Source organism: Silene latifolia, unplaced genomic scaffold, assembly GCF_048544455.1.
Source record: "Silene latifolia isolate original U9 population unplaced genomic scaffold, ASM4854445v1 scaffold_190, whole genome shotgun sequence".
Classification (NCBI taxonomy): domain Eukaryota; kingdom Viridiplantae; phylum Streptophyta; class Magnoliopsida; order Caryophyllales; family Caryophyllaceae; genus Silene; species Silene latifolia.
In genome coordinates, this window is record NW_027413156.1 from 159,741 (window position 1) to 179,432 (window position 19,692).

At 37.7% G+C, this 19,692-nt stretch overlaps 1 protein-coding gene across 1 annotated transcript; it reads right to left on the reverse strand.

Annotated features, from left to right (window-relative positions):
- Positions 1-12,764: 12,764 nt before the first annotated feature.
- LOC141638166 (uncharacterized) lies at positions 12,765-19,295 on the reverse strand. Its single transcript, XM_074447577.1, has 8 exons — positions 18,968-19,295; positions 17,286-18,853; positions 15,224-15,293; positions 14,706-14,716; positions 13,914-14,148; positions 13,360-13,438; positions 13,142-13,253; positions 12,765-12,947 (listed from the first exon to the last, which is right to left on the reverse strand). The coding sequence occupies exons 1-8, from the start codon at positions 19,293-19,295 to the stop codon at positions 12,765-12,767; spliced, it is 2,586 nt and encodes an 861-aa protein (XP_074303678.1).
- Between the last annotated feature and the right edge of the window lie 397 nt (positions 19,296-19,692).

Here is a 19,692-nt window from a genome sequence, read left to right on the forward strand (position 1 = left end):
GTAGAATAACATCACAATAACACGTGGTAAAAGGAAAAAGAAAAAAAATTAAAGTGACACCGGAATAACATCACAATAACAGCAAAATAACAGTAGAATAACAGCACAATAACACGTGGTAAAAAAAAAGAAAAAAAAAATCAAAGTCGTAAAAAAAATCAAAGTGACATCGGAATAACATCACAATAACACCAGAATAACATGCGGTAAAAAAAAAGAGTAAAAAAAATCAAAGTAGTAAAAAAAATCAAAGTGACACCGGAATAACATCACAATAATAGCAGAATAACAGTAGAATAACAGCACAATGACACGTGGTAAAAGAAAAGAAAAAAAATCAAAGTCGTAAAAAAAAATCAAAGTAACAGCACAATAACATCACAATAACAGCGGAATAACAATAACAACACAATAACATTTGGTAAAAAAAAAAAGAGAAAAAAAATCAAAGTCGTAAAAAAAATCAAAGTAAAAAAAACACAATAACAGCATAATAACACGAGGTAAAACGTAAGAGTAAAAAAAATTTCAAGGAAAAAAAAATTGTTACAAAAAGAAAAAGAAAAAAAAGGTAACATAATGAGAAAATTAGAGAAAAAACATAAGAGAAAAAAAAAATCAAAGTTGTAAAAAAAAACATAATAACACGAGGTAAAAAAAAAGAGATAAAAAAATTAAAGTAAAAAAAAAAAGTAACATTAGAAAAAAGAGAAAATAAGTAAATGACAATGGTTTTATATAACATGTAAGATTTAATCTTGGCCACTCATCTCTAATATAATCTAGTGGCTGAGATTCCCTCAACTCACAACTCACAACTCACCATAAGAACCAAAATCACCAAATCCAATCTCTCTCTCTCTCTCTCTCTCTCTCTCTCTCTCTATATATATATATATATATATATATATATATATATATATATATATATATATATATATATATATATATATATATAGATAGATTTAGGATCCGGTGAGAACGATCACTCGGTGAGAACGGCCTTTACCATAAAACTTCACGCGCGTCCTTATTTGTTGACAACCAAATTTCATCTCTCATTCCCTCCTAATCACATCCTTCCTCAACCCTAACCACCCTTCAAATTCCCCCATTACCACCTACCACCCTGCCGTCGCCACCAACCTGTCATCATCTCCGGCGACGATCGCCAACAACTCCGGCGACGAATCAACTTTTCTGAGCTTTCTTCTAACACGCGATGCTACAAACATCGACGCCGCAATCATCACGCACACGCGTGCACCTGACCGTTGTCGGAATCAATCATCATCGTGCATCTCCGACATCTCAAATCGCCGTCGCAAACTTCCCAAGTGCTGACTCAATTTCATGGAATCCATTCAACATTTCGTACCGTCAATTTTCGAGTTCTAAACCTCTAATCCTTGGCTCTTAATTGTAGAGAGTTTTAGGTTAATCTCTGGTTATTTTCGGGACTAGATCTGTGTAGGTGGGGTTGTAGGTTAATCTTCTGTTTGAATGAAATGTTTAGTAGTATGGAACTACGGTTGATGACGATGATGAATGTAACTATGTCTTCGTTTCTATGTTTAGGAATTAATGAATATATGATTGATTTTACTCTGAAATCTATCTGAAATCGCTATTCCTGTTTTTAATTGATCGTTTCTGCATTACTACCTCGGTTTCTTTAGAATTGTCGATTTATTTTCAACAAAGGGGGACAATTCTTAAGAATCGGTCGGAGTAATTAATAGTGCTTCAATCCCTAATAGTACGATTGGATGGTATTACTGGTTTCATTTGTCTCTATTTACTTTGATTTGTTTAGGAGTTCGATATGAGGTACATTCCGGTATTCATTCAATTGCAAATCAATGTGATTGCACTTGGTGACTATTTGTTCAGTGTTCATCCTGCAATTGTCCAGAGGAAGTAGAGTAACTAGTAGTGATATAAGAGTCAATTCCAAAACGTTCTCAAATCATGTAACCAGTGCCTGCTAGTTAATATATGTATCATTTTGTAGTCGTCTGACAGGTAATTCTATTGTTTCATCATGCAACTTGAACTTTATGTGAGCTATCAGTAATATCAGTTAAGAGTTTGATGCAGAAGATACTCGGGAATTACAGTATTAGAAATTAATTGGGGTCCGCCGTGGTGGTAATTTGAGGTTTTTTTAATTGAATTTATATTTGTAATTTGGTTTTCTATTTGTGTATCTAGATCAGATAAATACGTATCTAGATTAATATTTTGTGTAATTAGGTAAGCCGGTTTTTTGTATTATATTTTCGAAGAAAATATACCTAAAATGAAAAAAATGCATCTGCATTGTTATAAGATGTACCTAGAATTTAAGTAAAAAAATATATCTATATAATAGCGTAAAGTAAATCTGAAATTTGGCTAGTAAAAAAATGTATCTACACTGTTAAAAAAGGTATCTAAAATTATGAAAAAAAACGTATCTAACTTACATTAAAGTGTACTACAGCTGATGTTACTTGGACTTGGAAAAACATTTGTAAAGTTAAGGAACTCATGAAGCCTGCTTATGCAGATGGACAATGGATGCCTGATACTCGGGGATATACTGTCAGTAGGGGGTATGACTGGTTGAGGCTTCACCACGCTAAACCAATCTGGGTTGAGACTGTATGGTCTAACTGGAATACTCCCAAACACTCACTGATCTCATGGCTTATAAAGAATAACGGGATAAATACAAGAGAAAAGCTTTTCAGGATTGGATGTAGCAATTCTGATAGATGCTGTATCTGTGAAGCTGCACCTGAGACTCAGGAACACTTGTTCTTTGAGTGTGGGTATAGTAAGCTTATAATGAACCAGATAAGGGATTGGAGCAAGCTACGCCTATCGTGTGACGGAGAGATATACGGAATGCAGGATCAACAACACAACGAGGTGTATATGCTCTTGTGCTGACTGCTAGCTACTATCATGTATGGGGGCAGAGAAACAATGCAAGGATTAATGCTGTTCTAGTGAGTCAAAAAAGAGTTGTGCAAATGATTAAAGAAAGTGTAAGACATAGGATCAAGGTCAAACGAAATGATCAAATGTCAAGTGTTGACAGGAATTGGCTGTGTACTCTAGGAAATTGAGTTGTACGGTTTTGATCCTTCTGGGAATCGAACCTAAAGTCTTGAATATCATTCTTGTAATTATCATTCATTTTTGATATATATTATACATCTCACATTTTACAAAAAAAAAATACATTAAAGTGTACCTTTGATTTTATTTTAAAAAAAAATGTATTTACATTAAAATATTTCACAGATACACTTTTTACCAAAAGTTAGATACACTTTATATTAATCATAGGTACGCTTATTATATAAATTCTAAATACATTTTATCATAATATAGATACATTTTTTAGAATTTTGTAATATATATATCAACCAATTAGATACATTGAAAGATGTCTAAATACACTTTTTTTATACCAAAATATCATATACATTTTATGTTATTATAGATGCAAAAAATTATTCTTGAGATGCACTTCTTCAGATGCACAAAATTATTCTTGCAGACACCTAAATTTGTGATGTAGATACACTTATACTAGCCATCACCCGAATACACAAAATAAATTTGTTACCCAATGGCCAATACCCATCTCTCTGATCTCCTTTATACATAACTCACCTCAAAATAATGACGCATCACCATCACCAGTTCACACCTTTCACCGCCGGCAAACACACGTGACAACAGCGCACCATCTGAAACTCTCGGAGACCAACTCCCACCGACTATAACTACCACCGCCTATCACCAAACCATGACGCACCCCTGACCAACATTTACCACACCCACCGTCGCCGCCTAATTGACGACCAGTAGCTCCACCATCCCACTACTTTCGTCTGACGACGACGATTGAGTCCTTGTTGTTTAACTCAGACAACTTTGGCGACGCTACAACCACGAGAGATAGCAGCCCCATCCCTAATTAAATCATTCACTCCATACCATCTCCAAACACCACTAATCACGCTAGTACCACCTGGCTACCATTCCCACCGTCGATGAGGACTGTCGACGAATCTCCAGTGTCGGCGACGAGTTGTGGTCGCCGGATTAGTCGAAAGGGATAGGATGGTGAGTGTCGGTCGGCGTCGGAGACCTAAGGAGGCAGGAGTTGAATGGAGTGAGTGTTAGTAGAGGTTGCCGGAGTTCATACCAGTGGAGACTGTCGGAGCGCGCCGGAGTTGGACTGGTGGTGGATGTTTCTTTGTATTGGTGAGTGTGACGGGAGTGTGTTATTGTTTGCGCGCTTGGTTAATTTTTGTAGATATTTTATTAGTAAGGCCGTTCTCACCGTTTGCACCGAGTGTTCGTTCTCACCGGATCTTACCTCTCTCTCTCTCTCTCTCTCTCTCTCTCTCTCTCTCTCTCTCTCTCTCTCTCTCTCTCTATATATATATATATATATATATATATATATATATATATATATATAGGGTCGGGGTCACGTACGAACTAAAGTTCAGTACGAACCGTACGAACTAAGACTCTGACACCGTATTTCACGCAAGAAAGTCAACAGCTATAATAAAATTAGGGCACTGATATTGCCACTACCAATATTGTTAATGCCACGAGAATATAGGGTTGTGGAAATTTATTGATTTGACATTTTGCTTTATAATTTTCGTGGCATAAGGTTTTGGGCCGTGGAAATATGGCCTCCCTAAAATTAACCCCTTTTCCTTTCCTATTCCGTACTCCCCCGACCTCCCTTCGCTCTCCTCTCTCATCACTTATCCTCACCTTCTGTCGCCGCCAGCAGCGAGATACGACGACACTGGCTCATCACCGGCAACCAGTGTTGGCGCATCTCCATCTTTGGTACGTATCTTCGGTCACCATGACCTCCATTTTTTCCTGCCTTTTCTCCACCGGTGAACACCACCAGCAATTGATTTCTCCAGTTCATCAGCGATTAATAATAAATCCACTAATTAATTTTATTTTATACATCATACGAGATCTACGGCATTAACTTCATTTGATCGCCGATCGGTTTTTTTTTCTATCCTTTCATTATTTTTTATCTTTCTCTCTAATTAGGTTTATATTACAGTTTGTGAAATGATGAAATTATTGTTGTTGAAATTGCGAAAATGCAGGAGATTTTGCGGACGATATTTGGATCGAATATTTGAGGTATGGTTTTGAATCGTAAAATGATCTGGATAATTAGCTAAGTTTGAATTATAGCTTGTTTTGTTGAAATTTGAGGTTGGTGTGGATGGAATGCGTAATTAATTGATGGCTTTATTCACGATTTTGATGCACTTTGCTTAACTGAGATGAAATATAGTTATTCGTCTGAGACTAAAGCTGAAACTATCTTTGTCTTTTTTTTGTTGATGCTCTTATGATGGGTGTGTTTAAGCTTTAGATGTTCTCGGTATCTAATTTGTAATCCATGTTTGCGAGAAAATGGTTTTAATCAGCAAAATATTTGCATCTGGGACGTAAACTGGTGTGATTCCACTGATTTGCTTGCTAGTCCCTTCCGTTCCTAGCGTCGTGCACATTTGTTGTACTCTAAACGATTGTATCCCAAATTATGCACGTCGAGATATACTCCGCATTTATGTTTTCTGGAGCACTTGGATCAATTGTGATACTGTGGACAAACATGAGTATAAGAATTGTTTGAATGTGTATTGATTACTAGATACATACCATTAACTTCTTAGATACACTCTTTGTAGCTATTAGATACATATATTTAATTTTTTGGATACATTTATTTAAATTACTAGATACATACCTTTAACTTGCTAGATACACTCCTTTAAGTTACTAGATAAATACCTTTAGGGTGCTGGATACGCTCTTTTTAATTACTAGATGCATACCTTTATCAAGGGAGATACACTTTTTTAAGCTACTAAATACATATATTTAGCTTGCTAGATACATTTCTTAAAATTGGATTCATCAGGTAGCTAGCATTATATTTCTGGATTCCCCAGTCGGAATTGGCTTCTCATATGCCACAACTTATGAGGGATACCATAGTAATGACACTTTGCAGTCATCACATATCTACCAGTTTTTGAGAAAGGTCTCTCAATTGTATTACTCTCTATCCTCTCTTCAAATCACCACTATGATTCCAACACTAAACACTTGTTAAAGCCATTTTGCAAGGAAAATCAGATATGAAATGGTACTTGTATTATATGCAGTGGCTTACGAATAATCCAAATTTCAGAACCAGTCCTTTATACATTTCCGGTGATTCATATGCGGGACAGATTGTTCCAATTGTTGTGCAGGAGATTTTGACTGGTAATCATCCAAATCTCATTTGCGTTTTGTCATCATTTACGAGATTTCGCCTCTAAACTGTTAATCTTTTCATTAATTGACTGGTACTTGTGCATACCTTTCATAGTTTCATATCATTTGAATATTTTTGCAGGAAACCAAGTTGGACTTGTACCAAAAATGAATCTAAAGGTAACATATCATTTCTAAGAAATCTTACATCGTTTTTGTTATAAATATCTCAAAACTAATACGAGTATATTATAAAATGTTACAGAGTATTGTTTTTCCTGTCCTGATCCTAAATTAGTTAATAATTTGTAAAACAATATAGTTATTGCGTACTCAAGCAGAAGAGGCTGTTAATACTCCGTAGATCTAAGGAGGTTTCAACTTAAAACTAACTATTGTGTTTACTACTCAGAGATATGTTATTGGCAATCCATCAACTGTGGGTAATAAACGCAAAAATTCGCAAATTCAATTTCTACACCGCATATCACTCATATCTGATGAGCTTTATCGGGTAAGCAAGCAAACACTCATACTCATTAGGTTCCTTACATGTCAAACTTTTGTTTCCATCTTCTACTACCATGAGTTAGATGAAGTGTTTTACATGCTACTAATTTCCATTGATTCCAAATAACCCAGTTGGCCAAGGTCAGTTGCAACGGTGATTATGTGAACGTCGATGCAACAAATATAAAGTGCTTACGAGCTCTTGCAGCCATAGAAGAAGTGAGTCCTATATGCAATAGCATCATATTATAGTGCGTTTAAGCTTTAGATGTTCTCGGTATCTAATTTGTAATCCATGTTTGCGAGAAAATGGCTTTAATCAGTAAAACGGTGGTCATTAATGGGATTGAATCGATTAATTTTAAATTGAAATCAAAATTGAAATTGTAACAGGGGCGTATAGGTGTTATGAGGTTCATTTTTAGGGTCAATCAAATGTAGAGGAGAAGCACGAGGTGGGGCTTGGTGGCTCGATTCTAGGTTGCTGGTGGATGAAGCTCGACAGTTGTAACTCGATTTGGTATCGTGCTGATGCAGGTGGTGCACGACGGTTGTAGTCCGAGACAATGCCTATGACGCTGGGTTGTTCAATGGTGGTCGAAGGAATGTAGCAGAGGTGCAGACCAGAGGAGTGCGAGGGTGTGAGTTCGGAGATGGAGGCGATGCTGCTGCTGATTTGTTCAATTGAGGCGGAAGCGGAGTAAATGAATTGATTGAGGGCTGCCAGTTTTTCATGATTTGCTCCAGAGATAAGCTAAGTGAGCATCATCTCTACATGCTGATATAGTAATATTGTTATCTGATTTTTCAGTATTATTATTGTTCTGTTATGTTATGCTTCTGTCATTTTAATAAAGATTCCTAAAAAATATTGATTAATATTAGCTCTTGTTGTCTCTTGCCTTTGTCCGTGGTCACCTAGTGAGGATTTCGAAACGTGTACTCAAATTGGTAGTCTGCATAAATCTTTACTGATCCTGGTTTATCCGTAGTTGTATTATTGTTGTTTCATTTTCGATCTGGTTGTCTATTATAAATAGAAAATGGGTCAGTTCAGGTCGAGTAATTTCGGATATGTTTTCTGACTTGATCCTGGACTATATAAATACACTTCCTCAAACCCCTTCCTTCCCACACTCACTGAATTTCTCTTACCCTGCATCATCAATGCACATTCATTAGATGAGCATAATTTGTCTTTGTCGAGCCATGAAATGGAAAGATTTCAGCTCATAAAAGAAAGTTACCCTGTCCATTATAGTGAATTTTCGAGGCACATATGTGTATATCCTGCTCATTTTATTTGTCAAGTGCTTATAGCTTTCATGCTCTTCACCCTCAGTGACCTCTATTTCTTCCTTTTTGGCAGAGAAAAGCTCCTTCAAAGACCACGTCTGCCTAGAAGTAGAGGTTGTACTCTTTTGGATGTTAGGTGGTGGGATAATACAGCAATTGGAGAAATCTTTACTGATCCAGAGATAAGCTAAGTGAGCATCATCTCTACAATGCATCTTGACCAGAGGCATATTGCTTTTCTGCGTGATTTGTGGTGTAAAAATTACCTGTTGAATAATGTAGTCGTGGTCGACTTATCATCCCCAAGGCTACGGGTGGGGTGAAGACCGAATACCAGGAGACAGAGGAATCCTAGCCAACAACTCATCATTTAAGTTCAAATTCATAATTGACCGAATACCACTATTTTCAACTTCATTCTCACTACTCTCATTAGTCCTGGTACCACTATCCCAGCGTAATTGACCAAAGAAGGCTTAAGAGGTTACAATAGTAGTTTATATGAGTTGGTTTTATTTTAATCAAGTATTGTTTTAGTTTTATTGTATATGTATGTAATGGTAGAAGTAGTATGATTAGGTTGTTTAAGAAGTTTAATTAAAGAATTTGGGATCACTAGCTGATTGATTTTGTAATCGGTTGTTTTTCGAGTATTTAATCAAATATATAAATCTTAATCCTCCCATTTCTCCTCTTTTTGTTATCTAATTGATTTTGTAAGTGTTAAGATGTCTAATGTTTAGTTTGGAGTTGTTGATTGAAGATCCATTAGACGTGTATCTAGCAATGTAAAGGTGTGTATCTAGTGATATAAATGAGTGTATCTAGTAAAATAAAGACGTATATCTAGCAATGTCTAGGTGTGTATCTGGTAATATAAATGAGTGTATCTAGCAAAGTAAATGAGTGTATATAAGGAAATGTTTTATTTCAGCCATGCGTAGCCATTAAGAAAACACATGCCAACTTATAATCTGATAACAATCAAGTTCATGGTCGTGTGACATTTTCTGTGGGAACCGCGTTCAAGCAAGTATAACTTATAATTTCAGCAAGGACGAAGATACAGAAGACGAGTACATGAAGTTTTAACTTATAACAAGTTGATGGTGGCTAGTGGACGATAATAGAACGTCAACAATATTTTCTGACTAAATGTTCCGATTAGGACAGTGTTACAATTATTTACTTGCGATTCTAACTCAGATACACACGGTATTATTACTAGATACACATGATATTATTACTAGATACACAAATTGATTTGTGTATCTACCGGTGATACTATGTGTATTCGAGATGGTATTTTGTGTATCCACCGCTCCACCATGATCGACCAAACCCACCACCAGGCCACAACCCATCCAACCACCTGCATTTCACATTACACGGCCAGCTCCACCCACCACCACCACCACCGACTAACATAAACACCCCATGTCCATACTGACCCGTCGTCTCCACCACAGATCCACTGCCATACCTGTACATCTACCCACTCCTTTCGTATCCACCACTAACCATATCATACCACAACAGTCACACCACCAACGGCGGCAACAACACCAACACCAGCAACAACTGATGTCGCTCATGACATCAGCAACCACCACTATACAAACTCACAAACACCACGATTAAAGGAGGCCACCCGTAACCTCTGACGACACGATTTCCCTTCCACCCAATTCCTTCGCCATTGTTTCCTTTCCCCGACTCCGACGACCCTTCCTCACTGCGTAACCTCCTTACTAGTTCTTATTTTTCTCGCTTTGTATCTCTTTCCGACAAATTTTATGCTCATCATCATCACCATTGGTTTACTACCATAACTACAGCTCTTGACACCATTAATATGGTTTTTTTTTTAAATTCAATTTCGTTCATTAATTATTAGATCTCCAAAAAACGGCCAGAAATTTCGAAAAATAAATACCGTAAATGCTCTTGACTTGATTATCTGAATCTATAAGTGTCATTATTGACGGGAAATATGTTGTCGGCGCTGGCGACGGTGATTTTATTCCATAAACGGGGTGGTAATGTGGTGTATATGTATATGGAAAATGGTGAGGTGTGAGAAAAGGGCGAGGATTAGTCAGATTTGAAGTCGGCAGTTGATACTCGTTGCTCCGGTGCCGGCGTCAGGAGGTCAGAGAAGTAGTCAGTGGTGGGGTTTGTGTTTGGAGTGACGAGAGAATATAGAAATGTTGAAGGGAAGTTGGGAGGTCAGGGACTCAGGGGTAATTGGGATTTAATATTAACCACCCATTTGGTCTAATATGATGGATCAAACGCGCGTGATTATTGTATGGTTTAGCTTTTTTAGTCAGTTCGTAAGTTCGCACCGAACTTTAGGTTCGCACAGGATCCTATATATATATATATATATATATATATATATATATATATATATATATATATATATATATATATATATATATATATATATATATATATATATATATATATATATATATGTTTGTTGCTTAAGACAAACAATTCAAAGGATAGTCTTAGTATTACTTGATAAATGTAATATTTTCAAGATCTTTTGTGGGCATGCAATCTAGGAATGTAGGTAGGGATGGCCTATAAAGTCTAATCAGGTTGAGTGTTTTTTTTTATTTGTGTCGGTGATTGAGTCGCATATAACTTGCTTGTTTGAGGGAATTGTGTTGCCAACATTTATTATAGCAATGGCACTTGCTGAGCATTGCATATAACTTTCTCATTTTAGGAGATTGTGTTTTAAAGGGGGGATATGTAGTTAGGTTTCAACTTGCTGGTTAGATGTAGGTTTGCTTTAGATGGGATGGTTTGTTATGCTTTGTGTAAGCGTGTGAAGTAGTCGTGTGATAGGCGATTATGTCACCGAACTGGAAAGATGATGACATGGAATCATATAGTGCGGCCTTCACTATTTGTGTGTACATGCAGCATTTCGTCGGTTGATAATAATACGTGAAATAACTATCGTAGAACGGGTTTGTGCAAGTCATTTTACGATTACGTTGTAGGCAAGGTCTTCCCTGTACCTTAAATGGTAATGGAACTACCGTACAAGTATTCCTGATAGATTAAAAGAGCATTACCTTACCATCTATGTAAGGTGGTTGACATCTAAACAGTTAAACGCCGATGTCCAGCAATCAGAGTTGTTAAATGCATAGTGATCGTGCGGTTATAAGCAATTATTGAAATGATGAGTAGTAGTTCATTGCGTAATAAGAGTCTAAAGCTTGTTCCATACATTGGGACGTTTTTTTTTTAATAACAAACGTTTTATTCATGAAGTCCAAAAGGCTACAAGTTTTTTGGGCACTTAAATCCAAAAGCGATAGCACAGTTCTTTTGGATGGAACACATAGCTAGGTGTGCAAACGTGTTCCCAAAACATGGTAGACACCCTATAGCCTTTATACAACGACATCATGTAGTAGAAGTGGCAAGGAGGAGCGTCTTAGAGGCCTGTTTGGTAGGAAAAGGAAAGATAGTTAATATTTACAAACATGCTGTATGCAAACAGCGGGTGCTTCTACAGGAGTGGCCTAATTGTTTGCCGTAGAGCTGGCACTGCCCTTATTCTTTTTCAAAGGAGGCGTAGCAGCTGGCTTAACATTGGTGCGCTTTGGAGTGCTCTGTGCAGGGGTTTCTGGTGTGACAGCAGATTTCTTTTCTATTTTAGGTGCTTTGAGGTTAGGTGTGGGTATGCACAGAGTAATTTCGATCGAGCGGCTTTGGGGGAGAGTGTTATTGTGATGGTGTTGTTCAGCACTTGATTTGTGCGGGCGGTTTGTTCTTCAGTAGTAACAGCTGTCAATGGTACTGTTTCAGTTGTTGGTGCTATTGAGGAAGGAAGTTTTCGTAAAGATGGATATTCAGAACTGACTTGTACTTCAATCAGTGTGAGGTCTGAGGCCTTCTGCATTGATTCCTCGAAATCCAACTTTACGCTGCGATGGAGACGGTGTACATCGATTCGTGCAGTTCCGGAGACTACGATCTTTGTTTGTGGCATTTTTTCAGCAGATACATTTTGGGAAGGGCAAGCAATGACTTGGCGTAAAGCCCACTGCAATGTGTTGATTCTTGACAGCGTTGTCTTTGGTGAAACCTCAATTATGAAAGGTTTGTTTTTGAGGGAATCGCAAACTTTCCCAAATGTTGTATTGTCCTCCTTTAAGAAATTAGAAAGGTAAAGCTTAAGAGGGGTGTGCTAAGGAGTAGCGTGGGGGGAACGTGCTTTAGAAGAGTTAGAGTCATCGTATTGGTGGGTATAGGGTATTAGCAAATGCGCTATATATGGCAGAGTTGAACTTGTGTGTGTTTATCAGTTACCAAATGTTATAACAGATAAAAAAAATACAGATGGACTTTGCGTTTAGTTGCAATTTAATATAGAGAATGTTTAAACTGAAATGAGATCCATACCGAGTGCTTAAGGTTGAATATATCTGCTGCAGACATCTGAAAGAGAGCTACAATATCTGCTGTAAATGTCGTTATTTCTAATTGGTCTGTGCCATCAGATACTTCACAATTGAAGGTGATCCTGCATTGACAGGTATAGAGGTAAATATTGGGTGGGGTGGACGTATGTGGGAGGTGTACTGTTAATGAAAGGGGTTAGTTTACCTTGGTTCAGACACAACCTCGTCTTTGGTACACGTCTCACATTTGAAGGTTTGTCCAGCTACATACTCCGTCCTTTTCCCACAGTTGGAGCACCCTAGATATGCGTTCACCTTCTGTAACTCTGGATCAGGGACGGTTACATTCAGTTGGTAGCGCTCGTCCTGAAGTGTGCTTTTGGCCTACACATCAGTTCCTTGTACAAACGTACCTTTGATGTAGGTGTTTTGGATAGCAGTTGTGTTTATATCTAACTATATGTAGATGCAACACTTGTAGTGTGGGTATTGTCTGCCTAATTCTATCAATCAATGTGTACTTATGTGTTGCTAAATATAGTTTTTGTGTTATTAGGTGTGCTTTGTTTTGTTAATACCTTTTTGTTTTTTAGATAACTGAGCTTCACAACGGGAACTGGCGTGTTAGGATCCCTCACTTTATTGACCCTTGCTTGTAGATCAGTTAGGAATCCCATGCTGCGGCCAATCCTGTATTAAACAATAGTATGTGGGAAGCACGTTTTGTGAAATGGAAAATCAAATGATAGTATCTGAAATAAATAAAAATGGGATGTTCTTGTAAAGGCGGCCGTACCATTCTTTCAGATTATCTACCTTAGGCCCAACTAGCTGCACGTCGATTATTGTTGACATGGTGCCTGTCAAAGAGAAACCTGCAGATTACGGTAACAAGGAATTATAAAGACTGGGAATATTTTTTTTTGTTTGTTTTTAAATTGGACGGTTGGCATGTAATACCTCTGAAAGGGGAAACCCTTAAACCTGTGAACCCTATAACTGGTAATAAGGTGACCAAGGATGCAAGCTGTTCACAGTCGTTATGAGATAGTTCATTCCACGCCGAAACCACAATTGGCTGATCAGTTCTGTTTGATGTATGTTGTTGTTAGTTTCAGGTAGGCTTACTGGCCTATTAATTTAAGAAAGACTTTAAAAATTACCCGTGGTCAGTGATGATAATCTCTCTGACTGTATTTTTATGACCTTGTTTAGTGGTGACTTCTCGCGCAACCGGTTTTACATATAGTAGTGTTCCAATGACATCTGAAAGGCGCGGTTTTGAAAGTAATGGAAATGTACTACCATATAAGTGTGTATTGTATTTGCGTGCACGTAACTAAAGCTTACCAAATATGTCATATGGGGTAGCTGTCTTTGGCACTTGAGAGACACAAAGGTATTCTGGAAGGCATGCCTCAGGCGTAGATAGCGGGTGAATGAATGTTTGGCGGCCAAAACCCATTGTGTACGGTAATTCAGTAGGATCCCTCCTATACTGATCTGGCAATGTCCTTATGGGAGCATTCGCAATCTCGTAAACTCTGTTAGATACAAGGGCGTCTACGTTCCTCATTTTATTTCCCTACACAGGGGAGGTTCATGTTAGAAAACCTGTATAATTAGGCATATATAGAATAACCCATTGAAGATAATTTTAAACAATTTTATACTACAAATATTAGACGACTGCAATGCTCTTATCATGTGTTAACGAGCACACATGTAAGTTTTGGTACACTAAACACACTGTCTAGCTATTCAGTAGAGAGAAGAAAAGTAAAGAACCTCTTAAAACAGTTACGTCGTTGTGGGTTTTTAACACAAAATCCAAAAACATTTAAGTTTTTGTTAAAACATAAAATTTATTCAGAAAAATAAACATGCAATATAGGTGCATCTAGCATACTATCTACCAACAGAAATAATGGTTGTTAATAACACTTGTGCAGTAATTTGATATTTGGAAAAAGGCACAGTGTTAGTATTCAAAAGTTCTTGCCTTATCATCTTGCAGGACCACTGTTTGGTATAGTACATCTCTTGCAAACCTTTGAGGTTTCCCTTTCTGAACGACCTTGACTTTCACCTTATAATTCGTGCTGTTTGTTGAGAGAGTCTAAATATACCCGACCGTCTGACATGATTATTCCCTGTTTAAGAGGTAACACAGAAATACGAAAGAAACGGCAATATCAAATAACTGTGAGACTTTTGGTTCTCGTAAAATGCCTTATGTAATATCAGTGTGTTACTTAGAACCTTATTGTTTATACCTTGCATACCTCTTTGTTTTTGCTTGTTTTTATTTGAAATTATCAACTGAACATTCTTAAACCCTAAAGGGAATTGCATTTAGGATCATGGCTGTAGTTGTGATATTTACTATGCAAACTGTAACCATTACTATGATGTCCTATTTTTGGCACAATTATATTGGATTAAGTAGGCAGTACCTCCTTATTGTGGGTTTCTCCTCCCAAATATGTATCAAGTTTCCTTATTTTCATTCATTGATGGGGGTGCTAGAAAGTAGTTTTATTTTATTAACATGAGTAATGCATTCATAAAGTTAACAAATGCAAAGTGAGTAAAACTCTTCGAAGAGATAAAATACTACTTCATACAAGTATTTTTGTCTAATCAGAGTTAAAACTTACCAACAATCAGAACACTAACGCCATCAACTTCAAGTACTATGTATACTATGACGAATTTGCCAGAAATTGCCTAGAATAGAAATGTACAGATAATATAAAGAGAGGTTAATGGTTTGAAGCTCGTACCTGGAATACACAACTGTTTTAGGAAGATGGTATAGGAGCGAAGTCTATCTGCAAATCTGACCAACTTGCTCTGCAAAATAAGGTGTGTGACCTTTTTTTCTGGAGGGAAGAATGGAGAAGTGGTAAATTGTACACTTTTATTTGCTTTTTGGTGCATAGGGTATGGGTTGTACTGTAGGACGTACACAAAGTAGATTTGTGCCAAGATACTATTAGTGTTCTAGATGTGGTGTTAATAGAATTTATTGATTGTGTATTTTATTAGTTCCTTATATTCAGAATAAATGTTTCATTTGTTATTTTCGCTTATTCACATAGTTACCCAACTAACCATACTCGTACAGTTTAAATGACTTTCAATATTTTTTTTTGTTATTTATTTACGTCCCAAAACACCCCCAACACATCTAGTTAGTTATCTTTAAATTATTTTACTTTCCAAACGTTGTTTCCATATACAATAATTTTATTATTTAATTGCAATCGTAGATTTTCGTGAAATCATCCACACGGGTCAATTATTCTGAATAGTAGGGATTAAATTATAAACGATGTGTGCAGTTTTTTGCGGTAATTAATTTAGAAGTACTCGGTACTTGTTGCCTTTCTTGGGGCGCGTGTTGTTCTGATGCGGCGTATGTTCCATTAGTTTACTTTGTCCCTGCGTTTCCGCTTTTGGCCTGTTTTGGAGTGTGTATGCGCGCTATAGCCATTTTTTTTGTTTGTTTATGTAATCTAATATATCTAAGCGTTTTGTTGTTGTTGTTGTTGTTGTTTTAAAAAGAAAAAAATGATTATTACTGTTATTCGTATTATTAATATCATTATTATTGTTCTTCTTCTTGTTGTTATTATTATTACTATTGTTTTCACTACTATTATAAAGACTATTATTATTATTATTATTACGATTATTACTATTACTATTATTATTACTATTATTATTATTATTATTATTATTATTATTATTATTATTATTATTATTATTATCATTGTTTTTATTAGTATTTCCTATTATTCGTCCACTGTTGTGGCTCTTTTCTTTTTTTCCCTTTCCGTGTCTGTTATTTAAGGTGTTTGATACCGTGTCATTTATTTTCTTACACAGGTAGAGAATTTGTTTTGGGCTAATAAATCTGCCACGAGATCAAACATTAGTTTGTTTGGTGTGCTAGCACACCCGTTCAGATTTTACACAGTCTGGGAAAGCTAGCTAAAAAACATTTGGTAAAGACAACAAACATCTGAAGCAACACCAAACAAACTTTTAAAAAAAGCTAGTAGCACATAATATATGCGTTACTCTGCAATTGGGCTGTGGACCGCTAACAAAAGTTGGATTTGGGAAGTTAAGCCTATCAGGCCCTACGCGGGCAGCTTCCCTGCACACTGGATGGTCACCACATATGTTGCAGCTAAGAAAATGTCACAGCATAGTCTTTACGCCATGTTTTCTTTGACCTACAAATGATGAACACACAGCCACATATCATTTGCGATTGTGTAACAAGTTTACGAATATGCAAATGGAAGACGTGAATTTGCCATTAAAATAGAAAAGATAGTTCACCTTGAAGTGGTATTTGTTCTAAATGATTTCAGAAAGAGAAAGTGTATCGTCAGACACGACATTTTTCACAAATGTTGGTGGAACTGACTCTGGGCCTGGAGCTGCGAACACGGTAATTTGACTTGCTTTCCTTGCTCTAGACAGTGCGACGTAAAGCTGGCCGTGAGAAAAGCACGGCCGCGGTAGGTACACAGCTACTTGGCTTAAAGTCTGTCATTGACATTTGTTTATCGTCATTGCAAAACTAAGCTTTAAAGGGAACTGATTCCTTTGAAACTGAAAAGGATAGTTACTTGACAGTCCTGGCCGAAGTTTGACACGGGGTATGAACACGTAATCCCCTGTATGCTGCCCGGTCATTATTACACATTCTATTGAGTTTGGTAAGAATCGTTTGCAGATAAGCCGGGTGCCATTGCATAATCCAAATGATGGTTGAAGGTTCCGGATCAAAATAACAGGACAGTTTTCCTTGAGAACAAGCTCGTGTGGGCTCATTCCACCGGGGTTAAGTTTGTTGATGAACTCTGCTGGATATACTGCACAGTTGTTATCAAATATTGTATCATGACTTGTATAGGTTACAGCTTGCCCTGGGAACTTGTCAATTAGCACGTTGTTGATGGCATCTACATCGTCGTTCAACGGGGTCAGCACTGCCCGGTTAGTGAAAATGCTTGAATCCAAAGAGGCACTACTGTCAATTTCTGGAAATGCGTATGATACCAAGTCACTGATAGGGTTTGCATTACTCGGATTTAATATATTCACAAGTCCAGCAGGGAGTTCAATATATTCATGTTCTTTTGTTTGCAACTGTCCGTTGCCAAGTGACAGCAAGAACCGTGCAAATTCAGGGTCAGTTTGAACCCGTATGTTTTCGGTCAATCTGAATTTTATTAGGTGCGGCCAAACAGGGGAACTCACCAAACTGGTTTCAACAATTTCTCGTTGAGACTTCCGAGGTAGTATTGGTAGAGTTTGGCGAAAATCGCCCCCAAAGACAACTACTTTGCCCCCAAAAAACTGGTTGGGGTCACACAAATCCCTTAGAAGAAGGTCGAGAGACTCGATATTCTGCCTCTTGGACATCGAGGCTTCGTCCCATATTATCAAGCTTGTAGCTACAATCAATGCAGCCAAGCTACTTTGTTTAGGAACGTCACATGCTAGTGACACTTCACATTCTAGAGGGATCTTGAACCGTGAATGGGTTGTTCTTCCAGAAGGAATGTTTGCAGCAGCAATGTCGGACGATGCTGTTGGCAAAACAATGCGACCCATAAGACGAACTTCAGCGTAGAGCGCATTGTATAGGAAGGTCTTACCAGTACCACCTAGACCATCCACGAAAAACGCACCGGGTTTCCCCTCCTGAACATGATCCATTATTGTAGTGAATGCTTCTCTTTGGGCGGTATTAAGTTGTGCCTTATACAATTTACAATCCTCAGGTATTGGTACGTCAAGTGCGTCAACTATATCTCTGGTACGTCTTAACTCATCATCGGTGCATGTATCTAGGTGGTCCAATCCAAATGTTGCCATGTTTTTGCCCATTGCTTCCAGGTACCGTTCCACTTCCCCTGCTGTTAGTTGGCTTACTCTTTGTGGTTGATTCGGATATTTATGACTAAAGTCTTCTGATAATGACTCATAATGTCTGGTCCATAACGAACATGGATCCTTTGGATGCGAAAAGATGAGCAGGGTCGAGAATAGGCGTCTGAGTGCTGCAGGCATCTGTACTGCGCATGCCTCTGCCATACACAACTCAACAGCGTCTTCCTCTTCTAAGAGACCATGTCGTAAGGCTGCATCTTGTAACGTTGCACATGTGTATCCTTTCACAGTCTTTAAGGCTTCAAATGACGTAGGTCCACGGATGTGCAAGAGCAATAGCCTAAGGAAGAATCTCTCACCTTCGGCTGGTGCTACAAAAACGAGCCTGCCAATTACGATAACCTTGTTCCTCCTTTCTTCCCGGTTCGAGTCCGGTGTCCCCCCGGAAGTGTTCGAAAATTCAGCATACAAGAGTCATGGACAACCTTTAGTTGCACTTTTCTGAAAAATTCGAGTAAGGGGAGTGCGTGCTTTCTTCTCGTCTGCCAAAATATTTGCCAAATTATCAGTAGTACGCAGGCGTATCGTTTGCATGTTGGGTAAATGCACTTGGAGAGGTATTACTGGTGGGTGTGTTTCAAACAGATCGAAACCAAAGATTCGCCAGGCTGCTTCATAGGGAGATACCCATCTTCCTGACTGAAATTGTGAAATTTCATCTACAGTTTGAGGCTCAGCACTATCCGTGACATTAAAAGAAATTTTATCGTGGCCTTTGTAGATATACTTGTATAAATACTTAACTGCGTGCATTGTTTAACATACTTCGACATTCAGGTGGCAGTCAAACAGGGCTAGTAAGTATGGGTTATAAGGGATTACCCATCTGTTATCTAGTCTGTGTTTCCGAATGAGAGTTGTGTCTCCCATATCCCGCCTTCTATACTCTGGGTAGCCAGCAAGATTGGTTGTAGTGGCAGGTGTAAGGGATTTAGGATACTCATATTTGCACTTGCCAGGGGTTTTTGGATGCTTCATGCAGGAGCATTTAGGATTTAGCGTGCCGCACGGACCATGCATCATGTGTTTTAGCACAATCTTGCGTAGAGAAGGATTATTTGTGTTTGGGATTTCAGCACACACAAATTTGTCAAAATCAGCAGGACATTTCAGCCTATACCCATCTTTAAGTATTATGAGGAAATGAACA